The sequence below is a fragment of the Neofelis nebulosa genome, chromosome 11, assembly GCF_028018385.1.
Source record: "Neofelis nebulosa isolate mNeoNeb1 chromosome 11, mNeoNeb1.pri, whole genome shotgun sequence".
NCBI classification, from domain to species: Eukaryota; Metazoa; Chordata; class Mammalia; order Carnivora; family Felidae; genus Neofelis; species Neofelis nebulosa.
Genome location: NC_080792.1, coordinates 15,924,394 through 15,941,130, shown reverse-complemented (window position 1 = coordinate 15,941,130; position 16,737 = coordinate 15,924,394). Strand labels below are relative to the sequence as shown.

The 16,737-nt window shown below is 38.1% G+C and overlaps 1 protein-coding gene across 1 annotated transcript in view; it reads left to right on the top strand.

Annotated features, from left to right (window-relative positions):
- Positions 1-13,845, top strand: part of LOC131489571 (glutamate decarboxylase 1-like) — a 49,800-nt gene extending 35,955 nt beyond the window's left edge. The window contains 4 exon segments of the mRNA XM_058691605.1: positions 3,064-3,213; positions 9,489-9,596; positions 10,970-11,067; positions 13,680-13,845. Coding sequence (XP_058547588.1) covers positions 3,064-3,213; positions 9,489-9,596; positions 10,970-11,067; positions 13,680-13,845 — 522 coding nt within the window.
- The last annotated feature ends 2,892 nt before the right edge of the window (positions 13,846-16,737 follow it).

Here is a 16,737-nt window from a genome sequence, read left to right as displayed (position 1 = left end):
TGAAATCTTGCCATTTGCAACGACAGAGACGGAACTAGAGAGTATTATGCTAAACAAAGAAGTCAGTCAGAGAAAGACAAATTTCACTCATATGTGGAATTTAAGCAACTCACTCACCCTTGAGTACTCAGCGCCCACTTTGTCTCTTCGGAGAGAATCCTCACTGTCTCCTAGCCTAGAAGGTTCTCAGCAACGCAGACTGGAACTTTTAGCTCTGCTTTAGATTCTGTTGAGCTGGCCACATGGCAGCAATATTCCTTCAATATCCCATCAATAAAATGGCAGCTCACCCATGTTTGAAGCCTGCAGATTAACAGGCTACTCCTTCCTGTCCACTCCTGAGTGTCCAGTACCCGGAAATTCTAGTTTGCCTTGCATATGTCTTCTTTAAGACGTGTCTGAGTTTGCTCCCCCTTCCTACCGCTAACAGGTATGTTTTCAACGTTCAGATTTCTGATACCTTTATGTTTAGGGCTCAAATACCAATATTTTTCAGTCTTCCCCGATTTCTCCACCCATAGTGAGTATGTTGAAATAATCCATTTTATTCTATTATTACATGTTGTGTGTTCCTCAGAGAAGTTAAGTTGTTGTTTTCTTGTTTTATACTTCTTTTTTGTCTTTTCCTGCAGATAGATAGATGGTCGCTAGAGGTAGAGCAGAACCCCCAAACTACTCAGCTTTTACTGTTTTTAAGGTCATTGCTGGAAAATAAGCCTATTTTAGTGTAGCTTTAAATTAAGAGGGACATTTGATTTTTATCTTTTAAACCATTTGAGTGTCTCAGGTTGTACGTAACGCCATTTTGACTCATGCCTTAGTGAGCAGTGTAAACCAAGTATATTCAATATTAATGAATACATTTTCTGATGCTGAAAAGGCACCTACAGACACTATAAGTATATATATTTTGCTGTAATTGTACATAAAATACAATTAAAACTAATTTCCAATATCTTTTACTTCACTGTTGAAGAGGAAGGCAATGCCATTTGTTTTGAAATGAAGTGCTAATCATGTCAGTCTCTTTCATTCATAAGGACATTTTCACGGTGCAAAATTGAAACTCATTCAGTGGCTTCTCATTGCTTTTTGGGTGGGATTAAAATCCCTGACATGATCCCCAAGGCCTGGGTGGTACATACCCTTCTCTGCTCTCCCATTCACCTTCTGCTTTCCTATGCTTTTTGCCCTTGAGATCCTTTGACTTGCCCTTACTTCCAAGAAGGAGTCATGCAGCCATGCAGCTTCTCACATATGACCTTGGCATGAGTTTTTCCTTCTGTCTATCAGGGTCTGGCTCTGCTTATGTCTCCCACACCCTCCCCCAACATCGTTCTTGTTTAGCTCTTACTGAACTCAAAAATGACTTTTACCCAGAAGACTTCACTTCCTAGACCTTCAGACTAAGCGAAATCCTTGATCCTTAGAATATTAGAATATTCTCTTATGACACCCTGAAACTCCTCCATAGCATTTATCCTGGGTACAACTTCACATTCACATATGCCCCATTGTGTTTAGTACCTAACTCTGCCCTTACCCCACCCAACCTCCTGCAACCCAGATTGTAAAGTCAGCAGGGTAGAGGATTTTCACCCTTGCTTACCTCACACCCACTGACCTGGCAGCACGTGTCAGATTGTAGGTAAATATGACTAACTATAGCTTAATCGTCACATCAGAATAGATAAAACTTAAATATTGATTATACGGTTTTAAAGTTTTTTTAATATTTTTTCCCATATTGTTCATATAAATCTATAAAGTATTTTAAATAGTTTCCAACTCTTGCCAAACATAACATTGAAAGGGGAGTTTGAAGTAGACTAGAGAGAAAATATTTACATGTGTAAATAGGACACTTAAGATATAAAAACACAATGTACTCTTTTTTAAGGTATCATTTCTATTCCTTTTCCCCCAAATACTTCAATTTTTACCATCACATTGTGCTCCTTTCCCTAGATCCACAAGCCTATTCTAAGGAAAAAACAAAAAAAACCCAAAAAAAGTGTGAGATTTCTCCTTTGAAGTTGGGTTTCCACCAACTTCCAGAGAAATTGCCCTTTTGTCAGATCCCAGATTCATCACTATTTGGATATATGACCTTAAAAATTGCTTAATATGTTAAAGTATCAGTTTCCTCGATCTATAAAATTGATACAACAATAGGACCCATGCTATGAGATTTCTGTGAGGCTCAAATGATGTGATATTTGTGAAGTGCCCAGTATGTAACAAACACATAATAAATCTATTGTTATTTGCTTCTTACACAGAAGTTACGCTTAATGTACCTTTAAACGGTCCCCTGTCATTGCACACAGATTTAGCCTCGCTTGTGCTGTTCCAACACATACCCTTTGAGCAAAGCCTCTCTTTGCTGGGTGACGGGAAACATTTCTTTGCTCTAGTGATTACTTCTTAGCCATCCGAAGCAAATGTTTCTCCATCCTTCAACACTGAAGAGGAACATTTTCAACATCTTTTATGTGAGAAGCACAAAATTAAGTGAGTGGATTACTTTATTCTCTACCTACCGAGACTAACAGGGCAGTGTGCTGACTGGCACCTATTGGCTGATTCATGGGATAGTTTCGTTCAAGTGAACGAGGCCCTCAATTCTCATTAAGACGTAATAATAGGAAATAATCTCAAAAGAGCAAAACATCGAGGTCTTTGAGAAAAGTTAAAGAAAAATGGATAAATTTTGTGTTAATCCAATTATACCACTTGTTCCAGATAAACCCAAAGAACAACAGGATATACCAAAATCCTAGAACAGTAACATATTTTTTTTATATAAACAAAATCCTATTTAAAAGTGCACACACTGAGTAACGTATAGAATTGTTGGGTCACTGTCTTCTACACCTGAAACCAATAGAACACTGTATGTTAAGTATACTGGAGTCAAGACACAAAAACTTAATACAATTTAAAAAATAAAATCAAAAAAACGAAGGTAACACAGAGTGCATGTAATTGAAATAAATAATGGTGGTTTCTTACTGAGAGGTATATAACCTACATGTAGACATATTATTATTCCTTTTTTAGGGTCTTCTGGAAGCATGCAACGAGATGCACGCTGCTTATCTTTTCCAGCCAGATAAACTCTACAATGTTGACTTTGACACTGGGGATAAAACTATTCAGCGTGGCCGACATGTTGATGTCTTTAAGCTATGGTTGATGTGGAAAGCAAAGGTAGGAGTTTGTCATACCTTGTATTAGGTCCTGTTCATTTGGATGAAGAGTATAGACTATTCCTTTTTTTTTTAGAGTTCTATTTGGGTGTCTTTTCCAAAGTTTTATATTTTTCCACACATCTCTCAAGAAAAGCGCTGTATTTCTAACTGCAGATGACAAGCTTGGCTTCTCAGGTATAAATTCTAATGGGGGTGGAAAAGAATTTGGTATGTTCCATCATTATTATACGCTCTACCAAACCATGGGAATAAAAATCTATCAGGAATATAAACTTGTCCACAACTTTAAAAAAAAAAAAACAAACTTTTTCCCCCCTCTACTAATTGGAAGTGTTAATAGTCAAGTGAACTTGAAGTCAATATAGATTCTTAGAGGTGAACCCTTATTTATCACACAGATGTACACTCTACCTTATAGTCAAGGTCAGCAGATAGTCTCTCCAAAGATGATAACAACAGCAGGACGTGTTCTGTGCCTTTCTCCTGCCCTTTGTTTATAAGCTTTAATTTAAATAATTGGCATGCTTTTAGAAGCTATTTCTATCATTCCAGTCCCAGTGCCCCATGGAAAGATGGACACTGGGTTCTGCGTAGGTGAAAGCTTTGACGTGAACTACCATCATCTATAATATCTTACCAACCCCTTCTACTTAATTTGAAGGTTTGGTTTTGGTTTTGGTTTTGGTTTTGGTTTTGGTTTTTGGTCAGAAATATACTACCACAAAACCAGAGACACCACTTTTTGTACAAGTCACCCAGCAATGACCTGACGTCTAGTCAACACTCTGACTCAAGATTACCAGTAACTCGGGGAGACACTCAGTCATTAGTTCGTCTTGGGAGTTTCACCGATAATTTTTATTATTCAAAGATATGCATTCTGTAAGTTCTTTTCCTGAAGATTTTTAAATAGCCAATTTGGAAATTTTGTTAAACTTGCTTTAAAAAATATTCCAAGGTCAAATTTTAACAAACACAAAGCTCCAAATTTTGTGCCGATCTCCCAGGCACCGATAATCCAAATATCCCTCAATCTGATTCTGTAAAGATTGTATTTATATAAATATTTTCATGAACTTCCTGAACTCTGTAAGAGGTTGCCAGTTCTGCCATAGCTTAGCTGTCCGTCACAGCATATACGGTGGCTTAGCTTAAATGGGCACATACACGTAGATATTTGCTATCAGGTCTATTCTTGAAGTCACAAATGCTCAATATGTATCACAACTTTAAAAAAATGATATATTTAAGGGATTATGCAAAGGATCATATAGTGTATCTATTCCTTTATAAAGTAAAGAAGTGGCATTCAAACTTTTTAACACAATCCACGCTAAGAAATACATTTTATGTTGTGGCCCAATAACATGTTCACAGACACATAATTAAAACAAGTTTCAGAAAAACACCTTCTCATATATGAAATCCTCTAATGTTTTCTATTTCACTCTATCTCATTGAAAGAAAAGCTGGTGTGACCCACTTAACTGGTTCTATTACCCACAAATGGCCTAAGACATGCAGTTCAAAGGGCACAGATAAGCTCCTTTGGCCTGGATTGAGCCAGACCATTGGAGAATTGTGTACTTGAACCATCTCTTTTGGCCCTCTATAAAATAGACATGACCAATGAATTTTTAGTATTCGTATTTATTTCCTTCATCCTTCCTGTAAACACAAGGTTTCCCAGTCAGAGGGAGATCAACTGTTTACTTAGAGGATATCTCAGTGTCAGGTTCCCACACCCTGTTTCCACCTCAGGACAACATGGTGAGGCCATGGCACATCACCCTACATGTGCAAAGGAGATTTATTTCCCAGGAGAGGGATCCTGCAATCAGGCAACTGGAATCTTACACGTGAGCTGGCATACCCACTCTGAGAGAGAGGAAGGGAGGGAGAGAGAGAAAGGAAAGGAAAGAGAGTTTATGTCTACTCCTGAATGTTATGGAATCTTCTTTCGGTGTTGGAAAGAGTCTATGCCATTCAGCCCCAGAATGAAAGCATTTGACTCCTGGAGAGATAAGAAAGCTTTTATTACCCTTTCAATGGGAGCAGATGATTACATAAAACTCAGTATACACTGGAATGGAAATGCTTTTCCAATAAGAAAACATGTCTCACACTGGTAATCAAGTTCAGGAAATATCCATGGCAGGTTTGAAAGGGACGAGTTGACTTGCAAGTCTGAAAAATTCTGTTTTGTCCTCCTTTGCTCTAATTACACAATGGATACTTCATTGATGGTAGAAAGAGGAACCATAGTTAATGAAATTCATATTTTGTATAAAATTAATTACATAAAACTGTGATAATTTATAAAAATAAGAAGAAAATCATATAATAAGATTCTACAGACGTTGACTATATGGGCAAAAGCAAATATAATGTGAAAGCTTCTTTTTACATGGGTTTTCTACATGGGTTGGACTGGTTTTGGATTCATAAAATCAATGTGTTTTGGCCAGGAGAATGCTATCGGGAGATTAATTGTCCAAAAGCCCCATCTGCTTCTCTTAAATTCATAATTACATCTGCCCTGGGGCTGTTTTCCAAAGTTTTCTCCCAGCCAGTGACTGAGCATGTCAGGGTTTCTAAGGCATTCATTCCATTCCTGAGAAGCACAAGACTCTTCCGACAGCTGACTTAGTGCAAGGCCTCCCGGTGCCCTTTCTGAATTTTCCTACTGTCTTCCACACAGGTATTTTCACTAGTCAAATCCTGGCACCTTTAATCTCTTCATGATGTCTGCATTTTGGAGAACATGGGCTAACAGAATCCAATCAAACTTAAACTAGAAGTGCCATTGTCTTTTATTATTATTATTATTATTATTATTATTATTATTTTAATGTTTATTCACTTTTTGAGAGACAGAGACATAGTGTGAGCAGGGCAGGGGCAGAGAGAGAGAGGGAGACACAGAATCCCAAGCAGGCTCCAGGCTCTGTGCTAACAGCAGAGAGCCCGATGTGGGGCTTGAACTCACAAACCGTGAGACCATGACCTGAGCCAAAGTCAGATACTTAACCAACTGAGCCACCCAGGCGCCCCTGCCATTGTCTTTAATAGTCAATCTTTGCAGATTTTTTTTTACAGAACTTAAAGATGCATTTGCAATATGGACACATACCATGATATTTTTTAATGTCCATTCAATATGCATGATTGCCACCAAAAGTTCTAAATGGAAAATTCTTGGAGATTAGTAAACACTATGGCAACCACTTCAGTGATCCTGGGCCCATTTCTTCAGAATCAAAAGTAGGAAGGGCACCTGGGTGACTCAGTCAGTTGAGCATCTGACTTCGGCTCGGGTCATGATCTCATGGCTCATGGGTTCGCACCCTGCGTCAGGCTCAGAGCCTGGAGTCTGCTTCCGATTCTGTGTGTGTGTCTCTCTCTGCCCCTCCCCTGCTCATGCTCTCTCTCTCTCTCTCCAAAATAATAAGCAAACATAAAAAACAATTTTAGGGGCGCCTGGGTGGCTCAGTGGGTTAAGCGTCCGACTTTGGCTCAGGTCATGATCTCATGGTTCGTGAGTTCTAGCCCCGCATCGGGCTCTGTGCTGACAGCTGGAACCTGGAGCTTGCTTCGGATTCTGTCTCCCTCTCTCTCTGCCCCTCCTCTGCTTGTGCTCTGTCTCTGTCTCTCTCAAAAATAAGGGCGCCTGGGTGGCTCAGTCAGTTAAGCATCCGACTTTGGCTCAGGTCATGATCTCACGGTCCATGAGTTCGAGCCCCGCGTCAGGCTCTGTGCTGACAGCTCAGAGCCTGGAGCCTGTTTCAGATTCTGTGTCTCCCTCTCTCTCTGCCCCTCCCCTGTTCATGCTCTGTCTCTCTCTGTCTCAAAAATAAATAAACGTTAAAATTTAAAAAAATAAATGAATAAATAAACATTAAACATTTTTTAATTTTTTTGAAAAGTAGGAACATTCTTCATCAATAATTTCTATTAACTTTTCTGCAAGCTTTTCTTCTCTCCTTTTGAACTGTTTATAGCTTCCCCCTGAACCAAACTGCCCTCCGCGAAAAATCTCTTGCATAATATCAGATGATGAAGTGGTTATCACAAGAAATTAGCCCATTGATACTTAATCATTCCTATTCTTACACGTTTCAAATGCTAACAATGTCTTTTCCAAATGAATTTTGCTTAAAATTGTGAGAGTTGTTGGTTCTAACTACATATTCATATAATTAAATTTGTTACATATATGTGTATATATAAATATACATATTATACATATATACATATTACACACAATATACATATATATTTGCTGTAGAGAAAGGCACTGAAGGCATCGAAAAGCACAAGGAGTGAAAGAAACAAATTCTGCGGGAAGCAAGTTTTGGTTTCAACATAAAGTGTGGCCTCTTGGGGCTCTTAGCACCCCCTCTTACTCAGTTGTGTTTACCTTATACTTGCATCGAGAGTCCCAGAGCTCCCACATACCATAGGACCAGTGGGGTTCTGTGCTCATGGAACATTGCAAATGCTGTGTGTGAAGGGGATGGCAGACAGGGAAGTTCCATGTATCTCCTTAGCTCACATGCACGACCCATTGTCTCCTTAGGGACCCTTGACTTACTTTACTTACAAATACAAGTCCAAGGTAAAATGTTAAAGAATTTCAGGACAGCAAGAGCGGAGAATTAAATTAAACGCCAAACCCTTCTGGAGTGTAGGGCCTGGGTGACTGCACAGGCTGTAGGCCCATGAAGCCAGCTCTGATTCCAAAGGCTTATGTATTGAGAATCCGCTAGAATAACTGTGAATGCATACACTCAACTTGGGCAGTAGGTGTAAGGACCAAAGCAAAGAGATGAGTGAGGAAGCAATTTGAATAATGTGGGAGAGAATGACTGGGCCAGCAGAGCGGCAGTGGGTAGGTTAAGGTTTATTAGATTCTAATTACATTTTGAAGGTAAACATAATGAAATTTGCCAAAACATTAGATGTGGGGTATGAGAAAAAGGGGATGATCAAAGATATGAGAGCTTTAATGTTTTGGGTCTTAGTAACTGGGAGATCAAATTGACATATTATCAAGACTGAGAAGACTTTGGGAGAAACAAATTTGTGTAGAAAGATCAGGAGTTGACCTGTCATTTTGAGATGTTCATTAGTTATCTCAGTGGAGATTTGAATAAGCAGTTGAATATATATGTCTGAGGTTCAGAGATAAGGTCTCAGATGAAAACAAGTGGGAGAGTCACCCCTGTATAGTGCTTAGTGCCACGAGACAAGCGGAAGTAACCACAGGCAAGCAGGTGGATGGAGACACAGACTGAGCAAGGTTTCTGTGCCTCGATTGCTCACTATATAGGGTTCTTCTAAGAGTAAGTTAAAACAAGTGTATAAAGCACTAAACTACATGCCTGGGATAGAGCAGAAGTTCAACAGCTGTTGAAGTTTTTTGAGTTTGTTTATTCTGAGAGAGAGAAAGAGAGAGAGAGACAGAGAGAGAGAGAATGAGCAGGGGAGGGGCAGAGAGAGAAAGAGAGAGAGGATCCCAAGCAGGCTCCACAATATCAGCACAGAGCCAGATGAGGGGCTTTGTCTCACGAATGTGAGATCATGACCTGAGCCGAAGTCAGATGCTTAACCGACTGAGCCACCCAGGTGCCCCTGTTAATTTTTAAATGCATTCTGCCTGTAAGTATGCCAAGGGCTTTATTTGTAGTATTTTCCCACTCCTTATTACATTACATATTTTTTAAAATTTGTTCTACATAGTAGACAGATGAAAATTACATGTCAAAATATTTAGAGAACACTTGTAGATCTAGGCAACTGAAGTGTAGAAAGCTAAGTAACTGGCCTTAAGTTCATGGACAGTAGGGCATCAAAGTGGGATGATGATCTGGAAATACAAAGGAAGTGATAATGGAGGACACCTACTGGTAGTAAGATGATAATCACATTATTTATTTCAATAAGTACATTTAATTAATGTAAATCAATTTCAATGTAACTTAAAGGAATTTACATGAATGGAAACTTTATTTTGATTTTTTTTTTTAATTTTTTTTTTTCAACATTTTTTATTTTTATTTTTGGGACAGAGAGAGACAGAGCATGAACGGGGGAGGGGCAGAGAGAGAGGGAGACACAGAATCAGAAACAGGCTCCAGGCTCCGAGCCATCAGCCCAGAGCCTGACGCGGGGCTCGAACTCACGGACCGCGAGATCGTGACCTGGCTGAAGTCGGACGCTTAACCGACTGCGCCACCCAGGCGCCCCTATTTTGATTTTTTTTAATTACAGGGAACCTGTGGCTTTGAGGCACAGATCAGCCGACACATGGAACTTGCAAAATACTTCTGTAAGGTTTTAAAGAAAAAAGATAACTTTAAGCTCGTGTTTGATGCAGAGGTAAAGATGCCTTTTTTAAAGTTTTTGATAGTTTAATGGATTTATACTTTGCTTGCTGAGTATTCTTACCTGAATCTTACCTGAGATCATTTTAAAAGTGTACTTAGCAATTATCATAAGTATGTTGTTTTATCTAAATGGAAATCATTTAGGTTTTAAAACTTTTTTCATATAAGTTCTATGTCTTACAAGCCAAGGGTCCAAAAGATTTATCTGATGATTATATTCAATATTTTCACTTTTAGGATAATTAAAACTATTTGGTTATAATTGCTTTTCTGATTTCTCTGGCACAGAATAAGAGTAATGTAATTGTTCCTAGCTTTTTTCTTGTATGTTACAATATGCAGTTGGGTTTCCGGACAATAGATGATATGAGAGAAAGTGGACTTTAAATTATGATAATCTTTGGTAGATCATTATTATCAATACACTAAGGGGACGTTAATGAAAAAACAGATTTTTGCCAGCATTATGGCCATTTTCCTCTCTAAGTCCTAGTCAACCATCCATTGGCTTGAAGCCATGCGAGTAAGAGCAAATGTTTAGAAACAAACGTGCTTGGTCTGTCTTCAAAATTGTCTCCCTCTGACAAAACTATGATCTTAATTTCTGTGAGTCTCTTGCAGTCTTAAGTGGAAACTGGAAGCAAAGAAGTCTGTTTGTTTTTAATACTACACATCCTCTAATAGTTTATTTCCTCTCCAAAATGAGCTTAAATTTAAGTCAAGTATTCTTGTATTTTTAATCTATGTGAAAGGCGTCCAGACAGTGAAGCCAGAAAACTTGAATTCATCTTGAAGGGCTAGCCGAGGTTAATTACATCTGTTAAAGATTTTGGAAACGAAAAGCCTCCTATCTGTCCCCACAGCCACTGCTTTAGCGAAGTCTTCTCCATTCTCTCCTGACTTACTATAACAGTTTAGGATTCTAATATCTAATATTCCTCTCTCTTCACTTGTTCTCTCCTCTAATCCACCGTCCACATCTCAACCCAAAGGATCTTTCTCAAATATGAAACTGGAACTATCATTGTTTAGTTAAAATATTTTGAGGAATGATCATGGAACACATGACTGAAGATCTCTGAGAGAACTGATAGACCAGGTGAGAATGATCTAACTGGATCGGAAAACCATCTAGAATTGTGGTATGAGGGCTTTTTGAGAAAGAGAGCAAGGATCTGAGAGAGACTGGGCACTCTGAGGACAGTGACGATTTCTGTTGTCTCTGTCTAGTGCCTGATGTCTACTGGGCCCTTAAAAACTATTTTTAAATATATTAACAATGAAATTCATTAAAATACCCCTGAAATACTTAAGGAATTAAGTAGAATTTTAAGGATATTTATAAAATCTTTATGTTTGGTTTAGCCTGAGTTCACCAATGTCTGCTTCTGGTATTTCCCACCAAGACTTAAACACATCCCAGAAGGTTTTGAAAGAGATCAAGAACTCCAAAAGGTAAATGCGCGCGCGCGTGTGTGTGTTGTTTTTAATTTTAATAATGCCTTTTAAATACTGTGTCTGCATCCTTAGTTTGATTGGTTAGTATAAGTGGTCATGTGGTCCCAAGCCACTGATTTAATACTTGTATAGAGATGAGCTTAATCTCAACATATCAGCCATTTTGCAAATTAATCCAGTCATAATTTATATAATTGAAAAATATTAATTAAGTTCTCAGTATGCAACAGGCTGAGTTTCCTACCCTTTGCTTAATCCATTCATCGGTTAATGTATGTCAGGTGTTCTAATAGGAGTTAGAGGTATAAAACGAAATGGACAGAATCCCCGTTCTAAATTGGCTAGAAAGCTTAGTAGGAGAAAAGACAAGAATAAAAATAATAACAATTCCTAACAGCAACAGAAGAGGTGGTTGGAGAAGTATTACAAAATTTGAGATACTTATCATAAGGTCATCTGAGCAAGAATGTAAGATTTTAGTAGAGAACGATGAATGATAATAGCTGAAAAAACAAATCCAAACGAATATCATAACAAGGGGGATTTTGTTCTTTACTTTAATGATATATGTTAAAATGAAGAAGATCACCATTATATGTAACTTACCACATATATTTGTTGTAAGTTTTCAACCCATCTTAAGCAGACATCACAAAAGCATGTTTTATTTTGAGTTATACTAACATCACAACCACTTCTCCTGGGTTAATGTGAGGTGCCCTAGGATAAACTGAACACTATCTGATATCAGGGTTTAAGGGCTTCAACTTTAAAAAAAAAGATGCTTATTTCTGTTCGGAGAGAAACCACGTGCAAGTGGGGGAAGGGCAGAGAGAGAGAGGGAGAGATAATCTTCTAAAAATTTTTCTTTAATGTTTATTTATTTTTGAGAAAGAGAGCACGAGTGGGAGTGGGGCAGAGAGGGAGGGAGACACGGAATCTGAAGCAGGCTCCAGCTCTGAGCTGTCAGCACAGAGCCCGACACGGGGCTCAAACTCACGAAGCGCGGGATCGTGACCTGAGCTGAAGTCGGACACTCAACAGACTGAGCCCCCCCAGGCACGCAGAGAGAGAGAGAATCTTGAACAGGCCCCGTGCTCATCTTGGAGCCCAACGTGGGGCTCAATCCCATGACCACGAGATCCTGACCTGAGCTGAAATCAAGTCTGGTGCTCAATAGACTGAGCCACCCAGGCACCCCAAGACCTTCAACTTTTTATATCATCAAAATTCCCCTGGGTTTGTGGGTTGTCAATTAAGCATCTGACTTTGGTTAAGGTCATGATCTCACTGTTCATGGGCTTGAACCCTGCGTCGGGCTCTCTGCTGTCATCAGGGAACCCTATTCAGATCCTCTGTCTCCCTCTCTGTCTGCCCCTCTCCTGCTCCCTGTCTCTCAAAATTAAATATTTAAAAAGAGAACTCATGGGGCTTGTAAACCCTAAGTGAAAATAAATATTTTTTTGGTTTTTTTTTTTTGTTTTTGTTTTTTTTTTTTGCTTCTCATATACCCCTTATTTAAATATTTTAGTTTGAGGCAGGTATTAAGTGAAGCTCTTCATTCTTTCTTTTCTAGATATGTGTGATCTTCCACTCGGGCAATTACTACCGATTGAGAACTAGTGAGGCACGTATTTACACAGACTTGCAAGTGGGCTCCTGAGGTACACACAGCTCGTTTAGCAGACAGCTGACCCTCCTAGGGCTCTGTACATGCTCCTGGATGGAAGGCAAGGAGGAGACCATGAGACGATTCTTTAAATTATTGTAGGCAATCACTATATTAGTGATATCTATTATTTTATGATCATCTTGCTTGATTAAAATATTAAATAGGGAAGGACATTACATGAACATTATATATATGTTTGCCTCTGCACTGCCAGTATATTAGACTTATGGGGAAGTTAAGTCACGGATGGCATCTGTAGCATTTCAAAAGTAAACTGTGTGCGGAAGCCGAAGTTACTAGCAGAGGAGCAGGTTAAGTAGTTAGAGAATGCCCTCTTCTGACTTTCCCGACTGTCAGTGCTACTTTGCCCTATAATAACAACACAAGAGTGTATTAATGTTGTCCAACGCCACACGCATGCTGTCGTCTGAGGAGCCATACAAGACAATGACACTGACGGAATTTGTTTCTGTGCAATTTACAAAGAAACTATGCTTTGCTGCAAAACAGTGACCTTGCAGAAAAACTCAAGACGTGGTATAATCCTTCAAATGATGAAAGTCATAATACCAAAATATGCTACTATTTTTCCATTTCCTACTTCATCTCACCTCTTTCTCAGGTACTTCTATTCGAATTGCCATATAAATGTAAGCAAAAATGTCACACCACCTTTTTTTAATGCATTCTAGCACACATCATATTATGAGTTTGGTCATTGTCAATCACGGAGTAATGAGAGCCACAATATGAATATAGAACATGTTAGAGTTTTGTTGGGTTTTTTTTTTTTTTCTGTGCTAAGCCTCTTCTTAAAAATTATCCCTGATAGTTTAAATTGCCTGCAGTTTACTTGGAACTGATGATAGTCATGTAGCCATCTAGAATGTGGGAGGGCATATACTTATAAAACCACCTTTTAATAATATTTACATTTACACACAGATTGCTCCAAAGATGGTTGATAGAGAAAGGCACAGCCATGATAAGCTACCAGCCATGTGGAGACAAAGTAAATTTTTTTCGAATGGTCTTTTCCAACCCTGCCACCAGACGAGCAGATGTTGACTATCTTACTGATGCCATTGAAAGGCTTGGAAAGGATTTATGAGACTTCAGTGTGAGCTTGAATACAAGTGTGAACAGCAACTTTAAAAAAATCTTTTGCTGAAGATAACAAGAAAGGAATACCACAAATGTATCCTCTCTTTTAGAACTTTTGATTCTCTTTTATCCTTTGCTACTAAGATGATGAAAGGGAAGCCGGTTCACTGAAGATCACAGATGATAGATAGATAGATAGATAGATAGATAGATTCAAGTTTGTTGATATATTTGTTATTTTCATTAGTTCAATCAAAACTATTGAAAATCTGTCAAATATCAGCTACTTCTCTTGGGGTGTTTACAGCACACTAGTAAGTAAGAAAGACAAAAGAAATCCCTCCTCTTGTAAAGAAAGACATTCCATTGTGGACATTCCGTACCTTAGCATATATTTACATGCTTGAATTAATTGGATAAAGCCTTCCTGAATGGAAGTCATTTTCAATATCATGTGGTAGTATTCTGTCTCCGTAAAAAATAAAATGAAACATACCATGTTTCTTTCCCCTTTTCAAACAAATCAGGTGAATAAAATGGTCTCTATTTTGGAGCCAAGAGTCAGGAATGACAGAGGCTGAGATATCTCCCTTTTGATCCTTGCCTTTTTATTTAGAAGGGACTGTGGGCCTACCATGTTTCTGTGCAATAATTTAATTCATTTTTTTTACGCAACACCATTTAAAAAAAAATATTTATTTTTGAGAGAGCGCAAAGAGGGGAGGGGCAGAGAGAGGGAGGCAGAGGATCTGAAGAGGGCTCTGCGCTGACAAGCTGAGAGCAGCAAGCTAATGTGGGGCTTGAACTCACGAACTGAGAGATCACGACCTGAGCTGAAGTCGGACGCTCAACCAACTGAGCCACCCAGGTGTCCCTCTGCAACACCATTTTTAATGTCTTTAAAGATCAATTGCAGCTCATCTTTTACAGTTCTCCAAAAGTGTATCAGCCATATTTCATAAAATGGAATCAGGCAGCTCCATATTGATGATATCATTAGCGTTTTTCAGCTCCATTTTTGAGATAATAATAGCTAACATTAATTGAGCACTTACTGTATATCAGATGGTATGCTACGCATTTCAACTTGCCCAGTCTCATTTAGTTCTCCATTAATGCTATGGTTTAAGTGATTTATTATCTCCAATTCACAAATGAGAAGACAGAGATTTAAAGAGTTTAAATAATGTGTTTAACATCATGCTGCTGCTAAGTAATGAAACCAAAATTTGAAGCTAGGTAGTAGGTCTCTTCTCAAGTGTGCGTGACGAAGAATCTGGCAAATGCCTTGCTGCAATTAACATTCACTACCGACCAGTCGAACGCTTTGTCAAATCACTTGACTTAAGCAGTTCTCTTTGCTCTTCTCTGAAGGAATAATAATGATGCCCATGCTACAGGTTTTCATCAGAATAAAATGGTTATGTTAAATATTTTTTAAAATCGTGTTAGATTTTTTCTTTTACAAAGTGTACATGTATCAAACCACCGTGATGTACACTTTAAATATCTTATGATTTTGTCAATCATACCACAATAAAGCTGAAAAAATAAAAAGATTTTCTCAATATAGAAAGAAAAATCAAAAGATTCTGTAACTTCAAAGGAAGCTGAAAACTTAAAACTTAATATCACGTACTGGGAAAAGTAGAGGGAAATACAGGGTTGAATCTGGAGAAAAATATAAAGAGGGAAAAAGCTTAATGTTGTATACATGTAACTCCTTCTTTATAGCCTGTTGACAGTTTGCTTTCCTCCAGTAGACAAAGAAGAAGCTGGACCCAGTAAGAGACCCATAGCCTTGGTTGTGTATAGGCTCGGTGCATAATTAATGTTTGCATGGCATATCTGATTTTTTTACTATGTCAAATAGAACCAGAGATTTAAAAATATATACTAAGTAAAAATAAAGTTCCATAACATTGTTTGTCTCTTCATTAATCATTCAGGGTTTCAATCAAATACTGTCACGTTTCTTTATTACAGAGGACATTGTACCCTTCTGGTTTCCAAGCTGTGTAGTGTTCATGCAAGTGAAATGTGTAAGAACTTCTATATTTTAGAAATAAAAACACATGAATTGAGATAGATATTCTTTTCAATTGTTTTTCTACCAAATAAATAAGACATTTCAGTCCAAAGTTTTTCTCAGAGGAAACATAAAATTGATTATGCTACAGACTTTGATAGGCTGTGTCTTTGTGAAGTATAGGGGATGGCAGTTTAATTATCTAAGTGCAATGTATCCCTTGATAAGAATTACTGCTCTAGACAGGAGGGTTTGTTCCAAATGTGATCTGGTTTGTCAGGCTTGGAAACATAAATCTGCTTCTTCCCTATGCATTATGCATGATTGCCTATCATTACATAAAGGTTATCAAAGAGAGATTCAACTTTTCCTTATCCAAAGTGTACCTCAACTTTCTTTGTCCCTGTATTCACGATTGTAGACACTGGTTTTGTTTCTTTTTAATTTTTTTAAATGTTTATTATTTATTTTTGAGAGAGAGAGAGAGAGAGAGAGTAAGCTGAGGAGCTGTCAGCACAGAGCCTGACGTGGGGGTGGAACTCACAAACTGTGATATCATGACCTGAGCCGAAGTCAGATGCTTAATTGACTAAGCCACCCAAGTGCCCCTGGTTTTATTTCTTAATAAACACTTGAAAATAAGAACATAGTAAATCATAATACTATTTCAATATAATATGCACATCGTGTGGGTTATATGAAAAGTTAGAACAGTGCTTTCTTCTAATATCAATTCTATGAACTAAGCAACTATCTTTTGTAGAGTTTCTAGAAATCTACAGTCTGATTTATTCAGTAGTGCCCTGTTAATAACAACTAACCTAGTAAGAATTGTTCTATCTATTATTTTGAGGTATGCAGCATTTTTGA